We start from the raw sequence: 14,681 nt of genomic DNA, 5'->3' as shown, positions 1-14,681 counted from the left end.
TCAGATCTAGCCTTTGTTGTGCCTTTCAGTAGCTGCCTAAGCTGCTTCCTTCCTCTTTGTCTCCCACCCCTGTACTTGCTGTAAAATTGGCTCTGCGTCCCTTTAGTTTAAGTGTCCCCCTCGGCACTATGGCTTACTCTATATGATGCTTTACTGCTCATAAGGTTCTGCGTTCCCTCTGTCATGGAACCCTCACCTCCCCTGAGACAGGTGGAGCAAGAATTACCACCTCATTTCACAAATTTGGAAACAAAATGTTTAAACCAGCATGGTAAACCCTGTGTCTCCTCAAATTCTCTAAGTTCTGTATTAAAATATTATATTATGCATTACTTCTACCTCACCTTCTTCAAAATAGAGGTGAATATTATATTCATCTCTAATAGGAGATATTTTAGTCTCTGGGTCTTTTGGATATACGTAGTCATAAACAGAGCCTTGGAAGTATACAGTGGCAATTATTCCTGCCCTGTGCTTACTCCAGAGGCCTATGCTGGGCCTAAAATATCCCCTCCTTCTCCCAAGGAGCTCACGGGTCCATCTCCTTCTTAAGAGAGCTGCTGGCGTCTGGTCTTCTCTCCTTGGAACTTAATACTAAATGTATCACTATTTATCACTAACCACATTACACTTCACATTACACTGTAGTTGTTGATGGGGCAGCGGCCTCCCCCACTGACCATAATGTCCTAGAGGACCAGTAGCTTATATCCCAGTGTGGCCTAACACTCGGGGTGGGACACACAACAATGAACTAAATTCTCCTGGTTCAAGTCTCCCTAAATACTGTTCATGATCCCTTTTCTCCTGATCATCCTGAAAAAAAAAAAAACATACATTCTGTAGGCTTCCTAGAGTGTCAGTATGTTCCTGTTCATGTTGTTCTCAGCATTTGTTTAACTGCACTTAGTACTCCCATCCATGTGACTGTAAACTCCTAGAAGGCAGATGGTTTCACCTGACTGTAAAGCATGCAGCAGAGCCTATTTCCACACCAGGAATTGCTTAAGAACATGTTTTTTATGCTAGTAGTTGGTTGATGGTGGTAAAACTAAAAGCCATTAGGACTGTGATTAATGAACATACTTGACGCAAGTTTCCCCAGGCACAAGTGAGGGGACACATAATCCCACTACCAATACTCAATCTTACACTCTTGGGGGGATTTCCTCACTAATTAGTCTGAAGCTGTAATTTAGTCTATCCTTTAAGGAATGTGTCACATGAGGACACTTCTAATTTGTTTCTGACCTTTCTTGAATTTAGAGGCACATCTGCCTTTGACCGGCATTTTTCTCAACTGCTATTTTCCTGCTGCAATGAAAAAAAAAAAAGGAACAGTTTGTCCAAGACCCAAAAAGCTCAGAGCACATGCCCTGGCACTTGGCCTGTCTATAGCTTTTCTGCTCTGTTCCCTCAAGCCTGCCTCTAATGACTAGGCAAACTGAACTTTGGACTACATTACCAGACCTTTGAAATAGAAAATGTAGGCAGAAGTGAAGTTCTGTCAAATCTGGGTGGAAACTTGAAGAGGCAATATACAGTTCACTGCATTCCCTCCTCCTTCTGCCACAAGGAGAACATTCCAGATGGTGACTGCGCTATCAATCTGGGTCCTTAAGTGAGGATAGCATACAGCACATTCCTCAGCCCAACTGTGACAGACATGCAGACTAAGCAAGAAATACACTTGTTTTAAGTCACTAAGATTTGGGGGCTGTTACTGGAGCATAACCTGGCCCATCCCGACTGATACAACTATCACAAGTTAAGGAACTCCTACCCCAGATTTTGACCAGGTGTATTTTGCTATTGCCCCTGAATTTTCTCAGTTGACCTCAGGGAGAAGCCTTTCTGATCCCTATAGATTCCATGGCTCCTTATCACTAGAATTCCCCTCCCAAACATTCTACTCATAGCATTCCACTCCTCCTTTTCCAGAAGTCCAGCAAAAGCCTCCACTGGGGTTTGATGGAAAGGTGTGTAATCATCACGCGTCTGACATTGTTCCCTCCTCCCAGCTCCCAGCCCTGAAGGAGGCAGGGCCCGGCAGGGCCCCCTGGCCACTGAGGGAACAGGAGTCACCCAGTCGCTGTGTTCTGACAGCTTGTCACATTATTTTTCCCTGTGGGGGCCCTGATCCCTCCCTCTAACCCTCTTCTCAGTCTCCAGAGACCATGGGCCTCTATACAAGGCTCCCGAGGCAAACCAAAGCAAGATTGACACCCTACAAGCGGCCGGCCACATCCGGGAGGGCTCTCGCTTCAGTTCGTGGAACAGCCCATTCTTGCCCTTCTCGGGTTCCCACACTGGACACCAAAGCAGGGGCTCGAAGCCAGGGCAAGAATTCAACCTTCATTCTTCCCAGAACACGAATGATCCGCCACACTCCCCTAATCTCCCGGGCCTTCTCACCTCACCTCCTCAGAATCTTTCTGAAGCACCCCAGGCCTTCTTGGGTGAACAGGCAATTCAAGCTGCCTTTTGGACCCAAGAGCTGGAACCAAAAGCACAGCAGAAAAGTTTAGGGAAAAAAAATACTCATTTAAATATTGGCCACAGAGCAACCCATCTCCTGTTCCCACTCCCACCAATATGCCTCTTTCTCCATTCGCCCCTAATAAGCAAGAAGTGTTTGAGGGCTGTAGACTGGGTTGTGCTGTTGAAGAATCATAAATTAGCATTCACAGTTCTCTGTATGTGCAGGTGAAAGCCTCCTAGCCTTCCAAGGGTTTAGGCCTAAGAGCAGAGCTTTGAGGACTGCAGGGCACTGTCAAAAAAACATATAAAAATGATTTCATCTAAATTCCCAGAGAGGTTTCATAGACCAGAGGCCCTCTGAAGGACAAAAAGACAACTATAAAATTACCTGAAAATAAATGCTTCTGAAGTGTTCTGAAAGAATCCAGGGTGAGGGGAATTGGGAGGCCAGTAACTAATCCATCAGCTCACTTTTTTTTATCCTGCATCTAGATTTTTTTTCCAAGGCCACAGCCTGTCACCATGCAGTTTATCAGCCGTCACTCCATCTTGATTCTGGGTGACGTGAGATCAATGGCCTAAAACTGCTCTCAGATCTACGGAGAAATTTATAACACCAGGCTCTACCAAGCCTGGGATGGGCCTGGGGCCCAGCGCTCTGAGGTTAGGCTGCCGGGCAGAAAGACTTCATTTCCATTTCAAAAGTGAGTTGTGGCCCACTTGGAGCAGGAGAGTTCAAGCCACCAGATGCAAAGGGAGGCCTGAGTCAGAAGTCTTCTGCACTTACACACTTCGAGAGAAGAAAAAAAATAGTCAATGATTAAAATTTTCTGTCTTGAAAAGGCTCTAGCTTCCTGCTTTAATTTATTTTGAATCATGTGGGATTTATTCATAACAAAACCCAAAATTTGCAGCAATATGTTTTAGACTCTGAAAGCAATTAATCCATCCAATTTCTCTACGTACAGAACTCCTGTGCCTGGTTTGAGCAGATATTTGTGGTTCTTTTGCTCCTCACTGAAGGCTCCTTTGGTCATCCATAACCTCTTTTCCACCATGAACCCTGTAATAAGCCCTAATTCTGCCTCAAAAGCCACATGAATCATAAATAAGGTCCTATGTGCCCAGGCCATATCCCCTATCCGACATTTTCCAACCAAAAGGCTCCAGGGAAATTCTGAATTCCTCCTGTGACACTGAATCCTCCAGGACTGCGGGTACAGTGGCTCTCTGTCCACACCCCCAGGCCACGGCCAGCTGTGGAACATCCTGCTCCTGCCCCACCACCATTTGTCTCTGACAGATGCCCAACAGAAGAAACACAGTGACTCCAGACTTGCTCCAGCTGAACCCAGAGAAGCCTCAGCTTCTGAGCAGAAGAAAAACCCTGCCTCCCTGTGCTGTCCGCCTGCACTCTCCTTGGAACCAGGCATGCACAAGGAGGTTCCCAGTCGGAGCTGCATCCACAGAGGACTGGACATATTGGGGCTTCACCAACTTGCTGCTCCCACCCTACTTGCTTCGGCACCCTCTGGCTAGAGGAGAAGGCATGACTGACATATTAGGCAACAGTCCTCTGGCTGAACCCACAGACAGCAAGCGCCATCTCAGTGCATGCCTCTCCCCACTCGGTCTCTTTGGATGCTGCTGGGCCGCTAACTAGCTAGTCACAGTTCCCTAACCAGTCACTTGAGAAAGTTGCCCTTCACCTCCCTGCCTGCTCAAAGTCCACCAGTTTAGGCTTTTTGCCCCACTTCCCTTCCCTGCCTTTCTTTGCCCTCCCTTTACCTTGGTGAACCTATTGATTTCAGGGGTGACATCCTTCAACAGCTCCCCATTATCTTAGGGATAAAACTGGAATTCCCTAACATGGTGTATGAAGCACCAATTTGCTCTCCTGGCTTTCTTCACCCTATACCCCTATCCCAGCCTCCCATGGCCCCCACCCCAGCCCTCAGACCTTCACCACTGAGCTTGCTGCTCCATCAGAGGGAAATGCCCTATTCATCTCTCCACCCTCCCTCTGCCCTTCTACCTCTAGCTAATTTCCACTCACCTTTCAAAACTCAGCTCAAATGTCACCTCCCCCAGGAAACCTTCCCTGAGCACCTTTAATCACCAGCACAATTGGGCCCCCACCTCTGGGCTCATACAGGCATGCAGCGCACACGTGCACCACTGCTGTGACATGTGACATGAATCTAGGTACTGCACTCGTCCAAAGGCCACAGGCAGCCACCTGTGATCAGCTGCAGTGTGGGCCTTCCTAACAGCATGCTCAGACCCATGCCGACTGCTGTCACCTTCTTCATCTCTTTCCCCAGCCTCAGGTCTGGCAGGCAGAGTCTATGGTTTCTTTTGTTCCTTTTTTTTTTTCTTTAAATAAGCTAAGAGAGAAGCATAGAGCAGATTCTCCCACACAACCCTCAGAAGGAGCCTGTTGACACCTTGGTCTTAGACTTCCAGCCTCCAGAACCATGAGAAGTCAATTTCTGTTGTTTAAACCACACAGTCTGTAGTATTTTCTCATGGCAACCCTAGCAAACTAACACAGAGGGGACGCACAGGGTCAAACACTTTTTTACACGTTGGCTGCATATGAGTCAGAGGAGATCACCTGGTGTTTCTGGGCATCCTAGGAGGGAAAGGCCTTTGGGGTATTCCTGCACCCCCAGAATTATGGATTGCTGGCCATTTAAATATTTGTATCTATAGATGGCATCAGTCATGATACATGCCTTCTGTGGAAATGGGTGGTAAAAAGTCTACTGAAAACTCCTTTCTGCCATCATCTGGTCTCAACCAGAGGTTAAGGTAACAAAAGATTTTGAAATAACGTGAGGATATGGAAGTTACTTGACCCTCACATGACCATTTTTTTTCTTTATTTAGGGATCTATACCTCTACTACTTTATCTATAGTTATTTCCATAAAGAGAAAACAAAAAAAATCAGGCCAGTGGTAACAAAGCAAAGAAGCAGACAGAAAATGGGAGGGTTTTGTGTCCCTTCAGAACAAATCCCACGCCTATAAAATAAGAGGTTTAGATTATGTTTCTTGCTGTGCTTTAAAAGGAAAAGATAACCAACATGTGTTCAGGGCTTCCTAAGCACCTGATACTGTACTATCTTACAAAGTCCCTAAGACAACCTCACAAGGTACTATCATTATCCCCATTTTGCAGATAAGGGAACTAAGATACAGAGAGATCAAGAAAGCAATAATTTGGCAGGGTCGCACAGCAAATCAGTGGTACTGCTCAGATTTGAACCCAAGCAGAGTGATACCAGAGCCCACAGTCAACAGCCATGTTTTGTTTCTTAATCAGGTGAAGTGGGGATCCTGAGTGTCCTGACACACTGGATACAAAAGGATGAGTGCCCCAAGACCTGGTGCACGCTGCTTTCTGGTTTGGTATTAAAGTTTAAAAGTCATTATGTCAATACTGACGGCCAAAGAATGGAGGGAGGGGGGGCTTTTTAAAAAATACAAAATAAGCATTTGGAGTGTAGAAAAGAGCTCCATTGCATTTCTAGAGAACAAACCCCCAGCAAAACGCAGCGACATAGAAATTCTAAGAGAGTCCTACAAAGTGTGCTTTCCTTTCCAGAATGAATTGGATGCCTCTGAAGAACTGCCTCTATTCTCTGCTTGGATGAGCACTTGTTGCAAACTTCCCCGGATGGTTTATCCGATGGAGTGAGCTTGTCGGAAGAAAAACGATGGGCCCTGCGCTTATTTTTTGAAAGTTTAAAGATTAAAAAATAACCCCTTTCCCCAGCCAGCCTTAGAATTACTTTTTCCAGTGAAGTCTTGTTCCCTTTCCTGGTTGATATAATCCTAATTAAAAATAAATTACACGCTGTATTGAACTTGAAATGGGAAAGATAATCCTATTACATATGAGAATATATCCCGATTTTCTTTCCCGCTAAACTGGGAGATAAAAGATCAGGCTGAGCCCCCCATTGTCGCCGCTTTGAAAACTTTCCTAGAGCCCTAATCCGTCACGTGACGCCCGCGTCCACTCTGGGTCTGCACGCGAGTTTCACAATGCAGGCATTAGGCTCGGCAACAGAAACTCAGCTTTGCAGGGTCCGCAACATTTGCATTCCGAGAAAACGCCGGCCATTGTGGCGCTGTGTTTGTTCTCAGGATTGAGCGACAGTTGCCGGCGAAGTTGCTAAAACCCGGAGAAAGGGGCTCCTTTGAGCCAGCCCCGGCCTTTAGTATGGTAACAATCCGTTCGAGCGGCTTTTGTGGGGTCTGATCCGCGCCGGGGGAGGGCGAGCTCCCCCCCATCCCTTCCTCCTACCCAACCAGCCCACTCCCTAGACCTTTTGCTTCCCAGGAGAGCTGGCGTGGGCGCTGATGAGCTATTTTGGTTTGTATTTCCATAAACTGGAGGCTGCGGGCGGCGGCGCCGGAGCTCCTTCTGCTCGCGTGCCTTCACACGTCCACTGCCCGCGCGGAAAGGCCTGGGCGCGCCGGCCTTTGCTGCCCTGCTCTTCTTTCTCCTCCCCGGCTCCCAGCCCCGGGCTCCGCGCTTCCTGGAGCGGCCGCGGTCGTGGCCACTTCCGAGCAGCCGAGGGGCTGGCAGCGGCTAAATGCTCTGAACGTAGCCGCTCCACAACCCGCCCATCCGCCTCTCGGCTCTGGGCTGCTCCCCCACTTCTCCCTACCCTGCCCCACCCCCTAGCACGCTTTGGTTTATTCCAGTCTTGAGAACGAGCATGACGACGTGAAAGGGATTTGAGTAGAAAATATTAGGTAGCTCCGATTCTCCGGCCAAGCAAAACACCCAAATTTAAACAGCGCGCGGCTTGGACTCCCGCGGTCCAGCCCAAAACGGAGATTCGCGAGACTCCAGGGGCGCAGGCGTGGTCCGGCTCCCCGCCACTCGCGGCCGGGCTCTGGACAAGTGTCTGTTCACGCCAACAGCTGAAAACATCCTTTCTCCGCGACTGCTGCCCCACCGCCCTCTCCCTCCCTCCCCGCGTCCTCCCCGGGTTCTCGGCTTAGCTGTCGCACCACTCCCCAGACCTGACCTCTCCGGGTTTCGCTAGTGGCCGCGGGGAGGCCGCGGCCCGACTGGCGAGTTCTGAACCTGTTCTCCTCTGGAGGTTCCGGGAAGGGGCTGCGGAGGGTGGGCGGGACCCTGGAAGGGCCAAAGGTCACCTGCAGGCCCCAGACCGGTGTGGGAGTGTTGCGGGTCTCCGAAAGAAAACAAAAAGTTCTTTCGGCTGCGTGTCCTCTCCGGGAAATGTCGCGGGCGGTAGCAGAAAGAGCTTGCTATTAAATAGCAGTTGGGAGGTAAAAAAAAAAGTGGGAGAGAAGCTGAGAACTGGGCTCTCGAAGGGGGCGTAGCCCTTTCCACGTCCCTGTTGGCTGCAGATGTCCGACCCCGTTGCTTTTGGCACTACCAGATCAGCAAGTTGGAGGCGGCGGGGAAGGGAACCGAGAGGCAGGATTGCTCTGAGGAAGCCCCCCAGCCATCCACCTCCCCCGCCCAATCTCAAAAGAGCTTTTTTTAAATTGATGGTTGGGGCTGCATTTTTCACTCTTTGGCAGCCCCAGAACTCCTACATGTTCTCTCACCCCCACTGCCCACCCAACTCCCTCCTTGGGTCTCTCTTCCTGTGGGGAGAAGGGGGCATGAGGAGAAGACTCCTGAATCTCTCTGAAAAGACCCCCAAGACACATTCCCTGGGTTTGAGGGAAAGGAAAACATAGATAGGATGCTGACAGCAGGACTAAAATCAGGATTCAGAGCATTTACTAAATGCAGTATGCTTATCAAATCCATCGCCTTAAAAAGTTTTTTTTTTCTATTGTGTGACTTGTTTTTACCTCTCCTCCTTCGTGCACAATTTGCTCAGTAAAGCTCTTCAAAAAAGACTCAGTAAGAATTCGTCTTGCTCCTGCCTGGTGCCCCATCTCCTTGGTCTTCAGGGATGATGGAGGCAGGATAACTGCGCGGGCAGCGCCTGGCCAGCCCTAGGACCCGCCCAGCCCAGAGCCTGGCAAAGCCGAAGCCCCACACTTTCGTAGGCAGATGGTTAAGTTCCCCCAGGTTTGTGCCAGGTTTCAACGTCATGCTGTGATTTTATTCTTCTGGAACGGGATGAGTGTTGCTTCCCAGAGTGGCCCGATTAGAACAGAAAGAAAATCCTCTAAGTAGGCGGAACAAGGGCCTCAGGAGGGAAAGTTTTCTGAGTGCACTTTATTACGAGCCGGGGATTGTGTGGGATTCAGCGCCCAGCACCGTTTAGCCGGAGAGTCATGGCAGTGACTGCTGATGAATAGAGGTACATAATGGATACATGTGGCGTTTGCTCATTATGTTCAAGTTAGCCCAACTCCGCTGTGGAAACTGTTCAACTTTCTCTCCCCTTAGCTTGTCACAGTGAAATAATACAGACATTGGGGCCTCCAATGGGATCGCCTGCCACGCCATTCTATTTCCACTGCTAACGAGGGATTCATAAGCCTTTGATACAGTCTGATCTTTGAAACATTTCCAAATCTCCTCAAGCTTATGCTAAATCCTATTTGGAACTTTTTTTCCTGGCCTGCTAGCGCCCAGGGCTTAAGAAAGCCATTTGGACGGTGACATGCATACTAACACGTCGCAGAGCTCTTTTGTGAAGGGGAAGTGGCAGCTCTGATCACTGGAACTCACACGAGCAAAACACAATTGCGTACACAAATTTGAATAAAATCAATTTTCCTTATCCTTCGGGATCCTAAATAGCAAGGCTATTTTCAAGTGCTGTGAGACAGAGAGAAGGCGAGCAGAGCCTCGCCTGGCAGAGGAAGTCTGTGGAGAGGAGGCTGCGAGCTTTTGGAAGCCTCTGAGATGCGAAGCGGAGTGAGTGAGTGGGGGGGGTCCCGAGTCTCTGGGGAGAAATTCCAGCCTGTTTGCTCTTAGTTCGCAGGCAGTAGTTAGTTCAGGCACGGTAGAGGCACAATTAACAAAACCATCCACTCCTTTTACTCCCAGAGACCTGTGCCAACTCCTCTACAAGCAGGGAGCTGACAGGAAATGAAAAGAAAAAAAAAACTGGAGTTAAAGAAACAAAGGAAAGATTTCCTAATTTTCCTTTCTTGTTTTCCCCTCTAAGCCTTTCCACATTAAAGGGATTGTCAGAGGCTGGTGTAGGAGCTGCGCGAGGGCGAAGCCACCATTGGCTGCCTGGCTCTGGTGATTTGCATATCTGCCGCTACAAAAGCGGAGGCGGTGCGCTGCAGCGCAGCTCCAGCTAGAAGGAGGGAGGGAGCGGTTTGTAGTGTGGACAGGTCCGCGCGTCCTCAGAGCCCGCCGGAACCTGCGAGCTGCAGCCCGCAGACTTCTCTCGCACTGGGCTCTCAAAGAGCTGCTCCGAAGAGCCTGGGATTGACTCCCGGACCTGCAAACCAGAGAGGAATCGCTTCCTCAGCCTTTTGGAATAGTGCTTGCGGCTGGCGGCATGAGTCCAGCGAGGCGTGGGGGCAGCCCCTGCCTTTTCCCCTTGCAGCTCTTCAGCCTCTGCTGGGTGCTCTCAGTGGCCCAAAGCAAGACAGTGCGGTACAGCACCTTCGAGGAGGACGCCCCTGGCACCGTCATTGGGACCCTAGCTGAAGACCTGCATATGAAAGTATCTGGAGACACAAGCTTCCGCCTGATGAAGCAGTTCAACAGCTCGTTGCTCCGGGTGCGCGAGGGCGATGGGCAGCTGACCGTCGGGGACGCGGGCCTGGACCGCGAGAGGCTGTGCGGCCAGGCCCCGCAGTGCGTGCTGGCCTTCGACGTGGTCAGTTTCTCGCAGGAACAGTTCCGACTGGTGCACGTGGAGGTGGAAGTGAGGGACGTCAACGATCACGCGCCGCGCTTCCCCCGGACCCAGATCCCCGTGGAGGTGTCCGAGGGCGCGGCAGTGGGCACGCGCATCCCTCTGGAGGTGCCGGTGGACGAGGACGTGGGCGCCAACGGGCTGCAGAGCGTGCGGTTGGCCGAGCCACACAGCCCCTTCCGAGTGGAACTGCAGACCCGCGCTGACGGCGCCCAGTGCGCCGACCTGGTGCTGCTGCAGGAACTGGACCGCGAGAGTCAGGCCGCCTACAACCTGGAGCTGGTAGCCCAGGACGGCGGCCGCCCGCCGCGCTCCGCCACGACCGCCCTCAGCGTGCGTGTGCTGGACGCCAATGACCACAGCCCGGCCTTCCCGCAGGGCGCGGTGGCCGAGGTGGAGCTGGCGGAGGACGCGCCCGTGGGCTCGCTGCTGCTCGACCTGGACGCGGCGGACCCCGACGAGGGTCCCAACGGCGAAGTGGTGTTCGCTTTCGGAGCCCGCACCCCCCAGGAGGCGCGCCGCCTCTTCCGCCTGGACCCGCGGTCTGGACGCCTCACCCTGGCCGGACCCGTGGACTACGAGCGCCAGGACACCTATGAGCTGGACGTGCGGGCGCAGGACCGCGGCCCCGGGCCCCGCGCCGCCACCTGCAAGGTCATCGTGCGCATCCGCGACGTCAATGACAACGCCCCGGACATCGCCATCACCCCGCTGGCCGCCCCTGGCGCACCTGCTGTCTCGCCGTTTGCAGCCGCCGCCGCGGCCTCTGCCGTTGCTCTTGGAGGAGCAGACGCGACCTCGTCGACCGCACCAGGGACGCCAGAGGCCGGCGCCATCTCTCTGGTGCCAGAGGGGGCAACGCGCGAGAGTCTGGTGGCTCTGGTCAGCACCTCGGACAGGGACTCGGGCGCCAACGGGCAGGTGCGCTGCGCCCTCTACGGGCACGAACACTTCCGGCTGCAGCCGGCCTACGCGGGCAGTTACCTGGTGGTGACCGCCGCATCCCTGGACCGCGAGCGCATCGCTGAGTACAACCTGACCCTGGTGGCTGAGGACCGCGGCGCACCCCCGCTGCGCACCGTGCGGCCCTACACCGTGCGCGTGAGCGACGAAAACGACAACGCGCCGCTCTTCACGCGCCCGGTCTACGAGGTGTCAGTGCGTGAGAACAACCCTCCCGGTGCCTACTTGGCCACCGTGACCGCCCGGGATCCGGACTTAGGTCGCAACGGCCAGGTCACCTACCGGCTGCTGGAGGCTGAGGTGGGCCGCGCCGGAGGTGCCGTGTCCACCTACGTCTCGGTGGACCCGGCAACCGGAGCTATCTACGCGCTGCGCAGCTTCGACTATGAGACGCTGCGCCAGCTCGACGTGCGCATCCAGGCGAGTGACGGCGGCTCCCCTCAGCTCTCCAGCAGCACCCTGGTGCAAGTGCGGGTGCTAGACCAGAACGACCACACACCGGTCCTGGTGCACCCGGCACCGGCCAACGGCTCCCTGGAAGTGGCGGTTCCCGGGCGCACGGCGAGGGACACGGCGGTGGCGCGCGTGCAGGCCCGGGATGCAGACGAGGGAGCCAATGGGGAGCTGGCATTCGACCTGCTGCAGCAGGAGCCGCGAGAGGCCTTCGCTATCGGCCGCCGCACGGGGGAGATCGTGCTCACCGGCGACCTCTCGCAGGAGCCACCAGGTCGCGTGTTCCGGGCGCTGCTGGTCGTAACCGACGGCGGCCGTCCGCCGCTCTCCAATACCGCCACCGTCAGCTTTGTGGTGACAGCAGGCGGCGGGCGCGGGCTTGTGGCGCCCGCCAATGCCGGGAGCCCGGAGCGCTCTCGCCCGCCCGGCTCGCGGCTCGCGGCATCGGGGCCGACGCTACAGTGGGACACTCCGCTGATCGTCATCATCGTGCTGGCTGGGAGCTGCACGCTGCTGCTGGCCGCCATCATCGCCATCGCCACCACCTGCAACCGCCGCAAGAAGGAGGTGCGCAAAGGGGGGACCCTCCGGGAAGAGCGGCCCGGGGCGGCGGGCGGCGGAGCCTCGGCTCCCGGCTCCCCGGAGGAGGCCGCCAGGGGAGCCGGGCCCAGGCCCAACATGTTCGACGTGCTCACCTTCCCTGGCAGCGGCAAAGCGCCATTTGGCAGCCCCGCGGCCGACCCGCCCCCGCCCGCGGTCGCCGCGGCCGAAGTGCCGGGCTCGGAGGGCGGCAGCGCCACCGGGGAAAGCTCCTGTCACTTCGAGGGGCAGCAGCGGCTCCGCGGCGCGCACGCCGAGGTGAGGCCTTACTTCGGCTGGGCGCCCCCCTCTGTGCTCTGCGGACAGGCTGGCGGAAGGGACTGGAGGGGTGTGCGTGCGCGGGCGAGGCCTAACCTGTCGCCCTTGTTCTTTTGTTTCTTGTCCAACCCTCACCCGCCCCTTCCCCCATTCCCCTCCTGCAGCCCTACGGTGCGTCTCCGGGCTTCGGAAAGGAGCCGGCGCCCCCTGTGTCGGTCTGGAAAGGACACTCTTTCAACACCATCTCCGGGCGAGAAGCCGAGAAATTCAGTGGCAAAGACAGTGGTAAAGGGGACAGTGATTTCAACGACAGCGATTCTGACATCAGCGGGGACCCTCTGAAGAAGGATCTCATCAGCCACATGCAGAGTGGTGAGGACTGTTCTCTCCCGCCAAGTTCAGCGTGCCTCCTCTCCCTCCCCTTCTCCCACTGCTTCCCTCCTCGCAGCCCCTCGATTAGCCCCCGCCCCCTTTTTCACTTTCTTAAGTCCTCGAGTTCCGGGTCCTCGTCCGCCTCCTACAGCCAGTTTCCAAATGCCGAGTCAGACAGCTCCATCACTTGAATAAAGCCCACTGCCGTCCCTCTAGGTGGAGGCTAGCTAGCTAAGGAGGGGAATTCTGCTGATTAATTTTTTTTTTTTTTTGGCTTCTAGCAAAAGAAGCCGAGCCAACTTCTTGCTAAGGTAGCTTTATAGGACACAATGTGCCTTTTCAATCTTGAATCACGGAGTTCATCTTCATGCACGCGTTCCTTTTCAGCTGCCGTGACCCTCCTGGACTTTATAAAAATGGAGGCATAGGGGTGTGTAATCTCAGTACTCATGCTCTCTCCCTTTCTCTCCCATGTCAGGACTGTGGGCGTGCACTGCTGAGTGTAAGATTCTGGGTCACTCTGACCGCTGCTGGAGCCCGTCGTGCGGAGGGCCCAACACGCATCCCTCTCCTCACCCACCAGCGCAGATGTCAACCTTCTGTAAGAGCACGTCCCTGCCTCGGGATCCTCTGCGCAGGGACAATTATTACCAGGCCCAGTTGCCGAAGACAGTGGGGTTGCAGAGCGTCTATGAGAAAGTGCTACACAGAGACTATGACAGGACAGTCACTCTGCTCTCCCCTCCTCGCCCAGGGAGGCTCCCTGACTTGCAGGAGATTGGGGTACCCCTCTATCAGTCCCCCCCTGGCAGGTATTTGTCCCCAAAGAAGGAAGCCAATGAAAATGTGTAATCCCATATGCTGCATGTCTTCACACATATACAGGTCACTCCGAGAAGCCCCTAAATTATTGACCAGTTTCAGTGTTGTATATATAAATATGCAAGATGTGCCTTAAAATGAAGTTGTTGGAAGCTATTTCCAATCACATTGGTACTGTTTGGTATTTGCAAACAAAAATGTAGTTAATGTAATTTTTATGAAATGTGTGCAGTATCTCATTTTTCTTATCATGCTATTGACTTTAATTTCACTTGCAGCTTGCCATTTTCTTAGTGTTTTTAACCTGTACATTGTGTAATGTAATGTTTGTATATAATGAAATTTTGTTCTATTTTTATATAATAAAAGCTGAAGTGGAAGTTATTGCCAAAGGAACTGTCTATAAGACAAAAACAAAACATGTTGGAATTACTTAATGGACATTTATCTTTCACCTGAAACAACCTAGTGTTTGAGAATATTTGCCTTGCCAAGTATACCCTGTATATCTTGAGTCTGTGGTAGATTTCAAGTTCAATGTTATTTAATTACATTTGGTTTTCTGTAAACCATGTCACTTATAAGCACAGTAATAAAGGATTTGTCATGTGTTTGAAGAACCTGCTAATCACTTTTCATGAAGCTGCCTACAGTTAGACATTCACAAATAATTTGAGTATCAGAATTAAACCTTCTTTCAACTTAGTTACTTGGGCATTACTAGTATTCACAGCAATATTTAACATGTGGGATTTCAAGTATTGGAAAGCCTCACTAAATCTTAAAAATATTTACTTTGTAAACATGCACATCTACATATATATCAGGCAAAAGTCCTGCCTTTATTTACTGACTCAACAAATATTTATGGAGCATCTATCAAAAATGGGGGAAAGCTG

At 52.6% G+C, this 14,681-nt stretch overlaps 1 protein-coding gene across 3 annotated transcripts; it reads left to right on the top strand.

Annotated features, from left to right (window-relative positions):
• The first annotated feature begins 8,329 nt into the window (after positions 1–8,329).
• On the top strand, positions 8,330–14,419 carry PCDH8 (protocadherin 8). Of its 3 annotated transcripts, XR_005026483.2 has the most exons (4): positions 8,330–12,297; positions 12,438–12,588; positions 12,753–12,960; positions 13,439–13,575. XR_005026483.2 is itself a non-coding variant. In XM_036893785.2 (3 exons), exons 1-3 carry the CDS (start codon positions 9,952–9,954, stop codon positions 13,810–13,812), a joined length of 2,928 nt encoding a protein of 975 aa, XP_036749680.1. In that variant the 5' UTR covers positions 8,677–9,951; the 3' UTR covers positions 13,813–14,419. The 3 variants fall into 3 exon arrangements, 2 of the variants coding, with proteins under 2 accessions (XP_036749680.1, XP_036749679.1); XM_036893785.2 differs by lacking the exon at positions 12,438–12,588 and having other exon boundaries at positions 8,677–12,297; positions 13,439–14,419; XM_036893784.2 differs by having other exon boundaries at positions 8,678–12,588; positions 13,439–14,419.
• The last annotated feature ends 262 nt before the right edge of the window (positions 14,420–14,681 follow it).

This window comes from Manis pentadactyla, chromosome 17 (assembly GCF_030020395.1).
Source record: "Manis pentadactyla isolate mManPen7 chromosome 17, mManPen7.hap1, whole genome shotgun sequence".
Taxonomy (NCBI): Eukaryota; Metazoa; Chordata; class Mammalia; order Pholidota; family Manidae; genus Manis; species Manis pentadactyla.
This window is presented reverse-complemented; position numbering and strand designations above follow the sequence as displayed.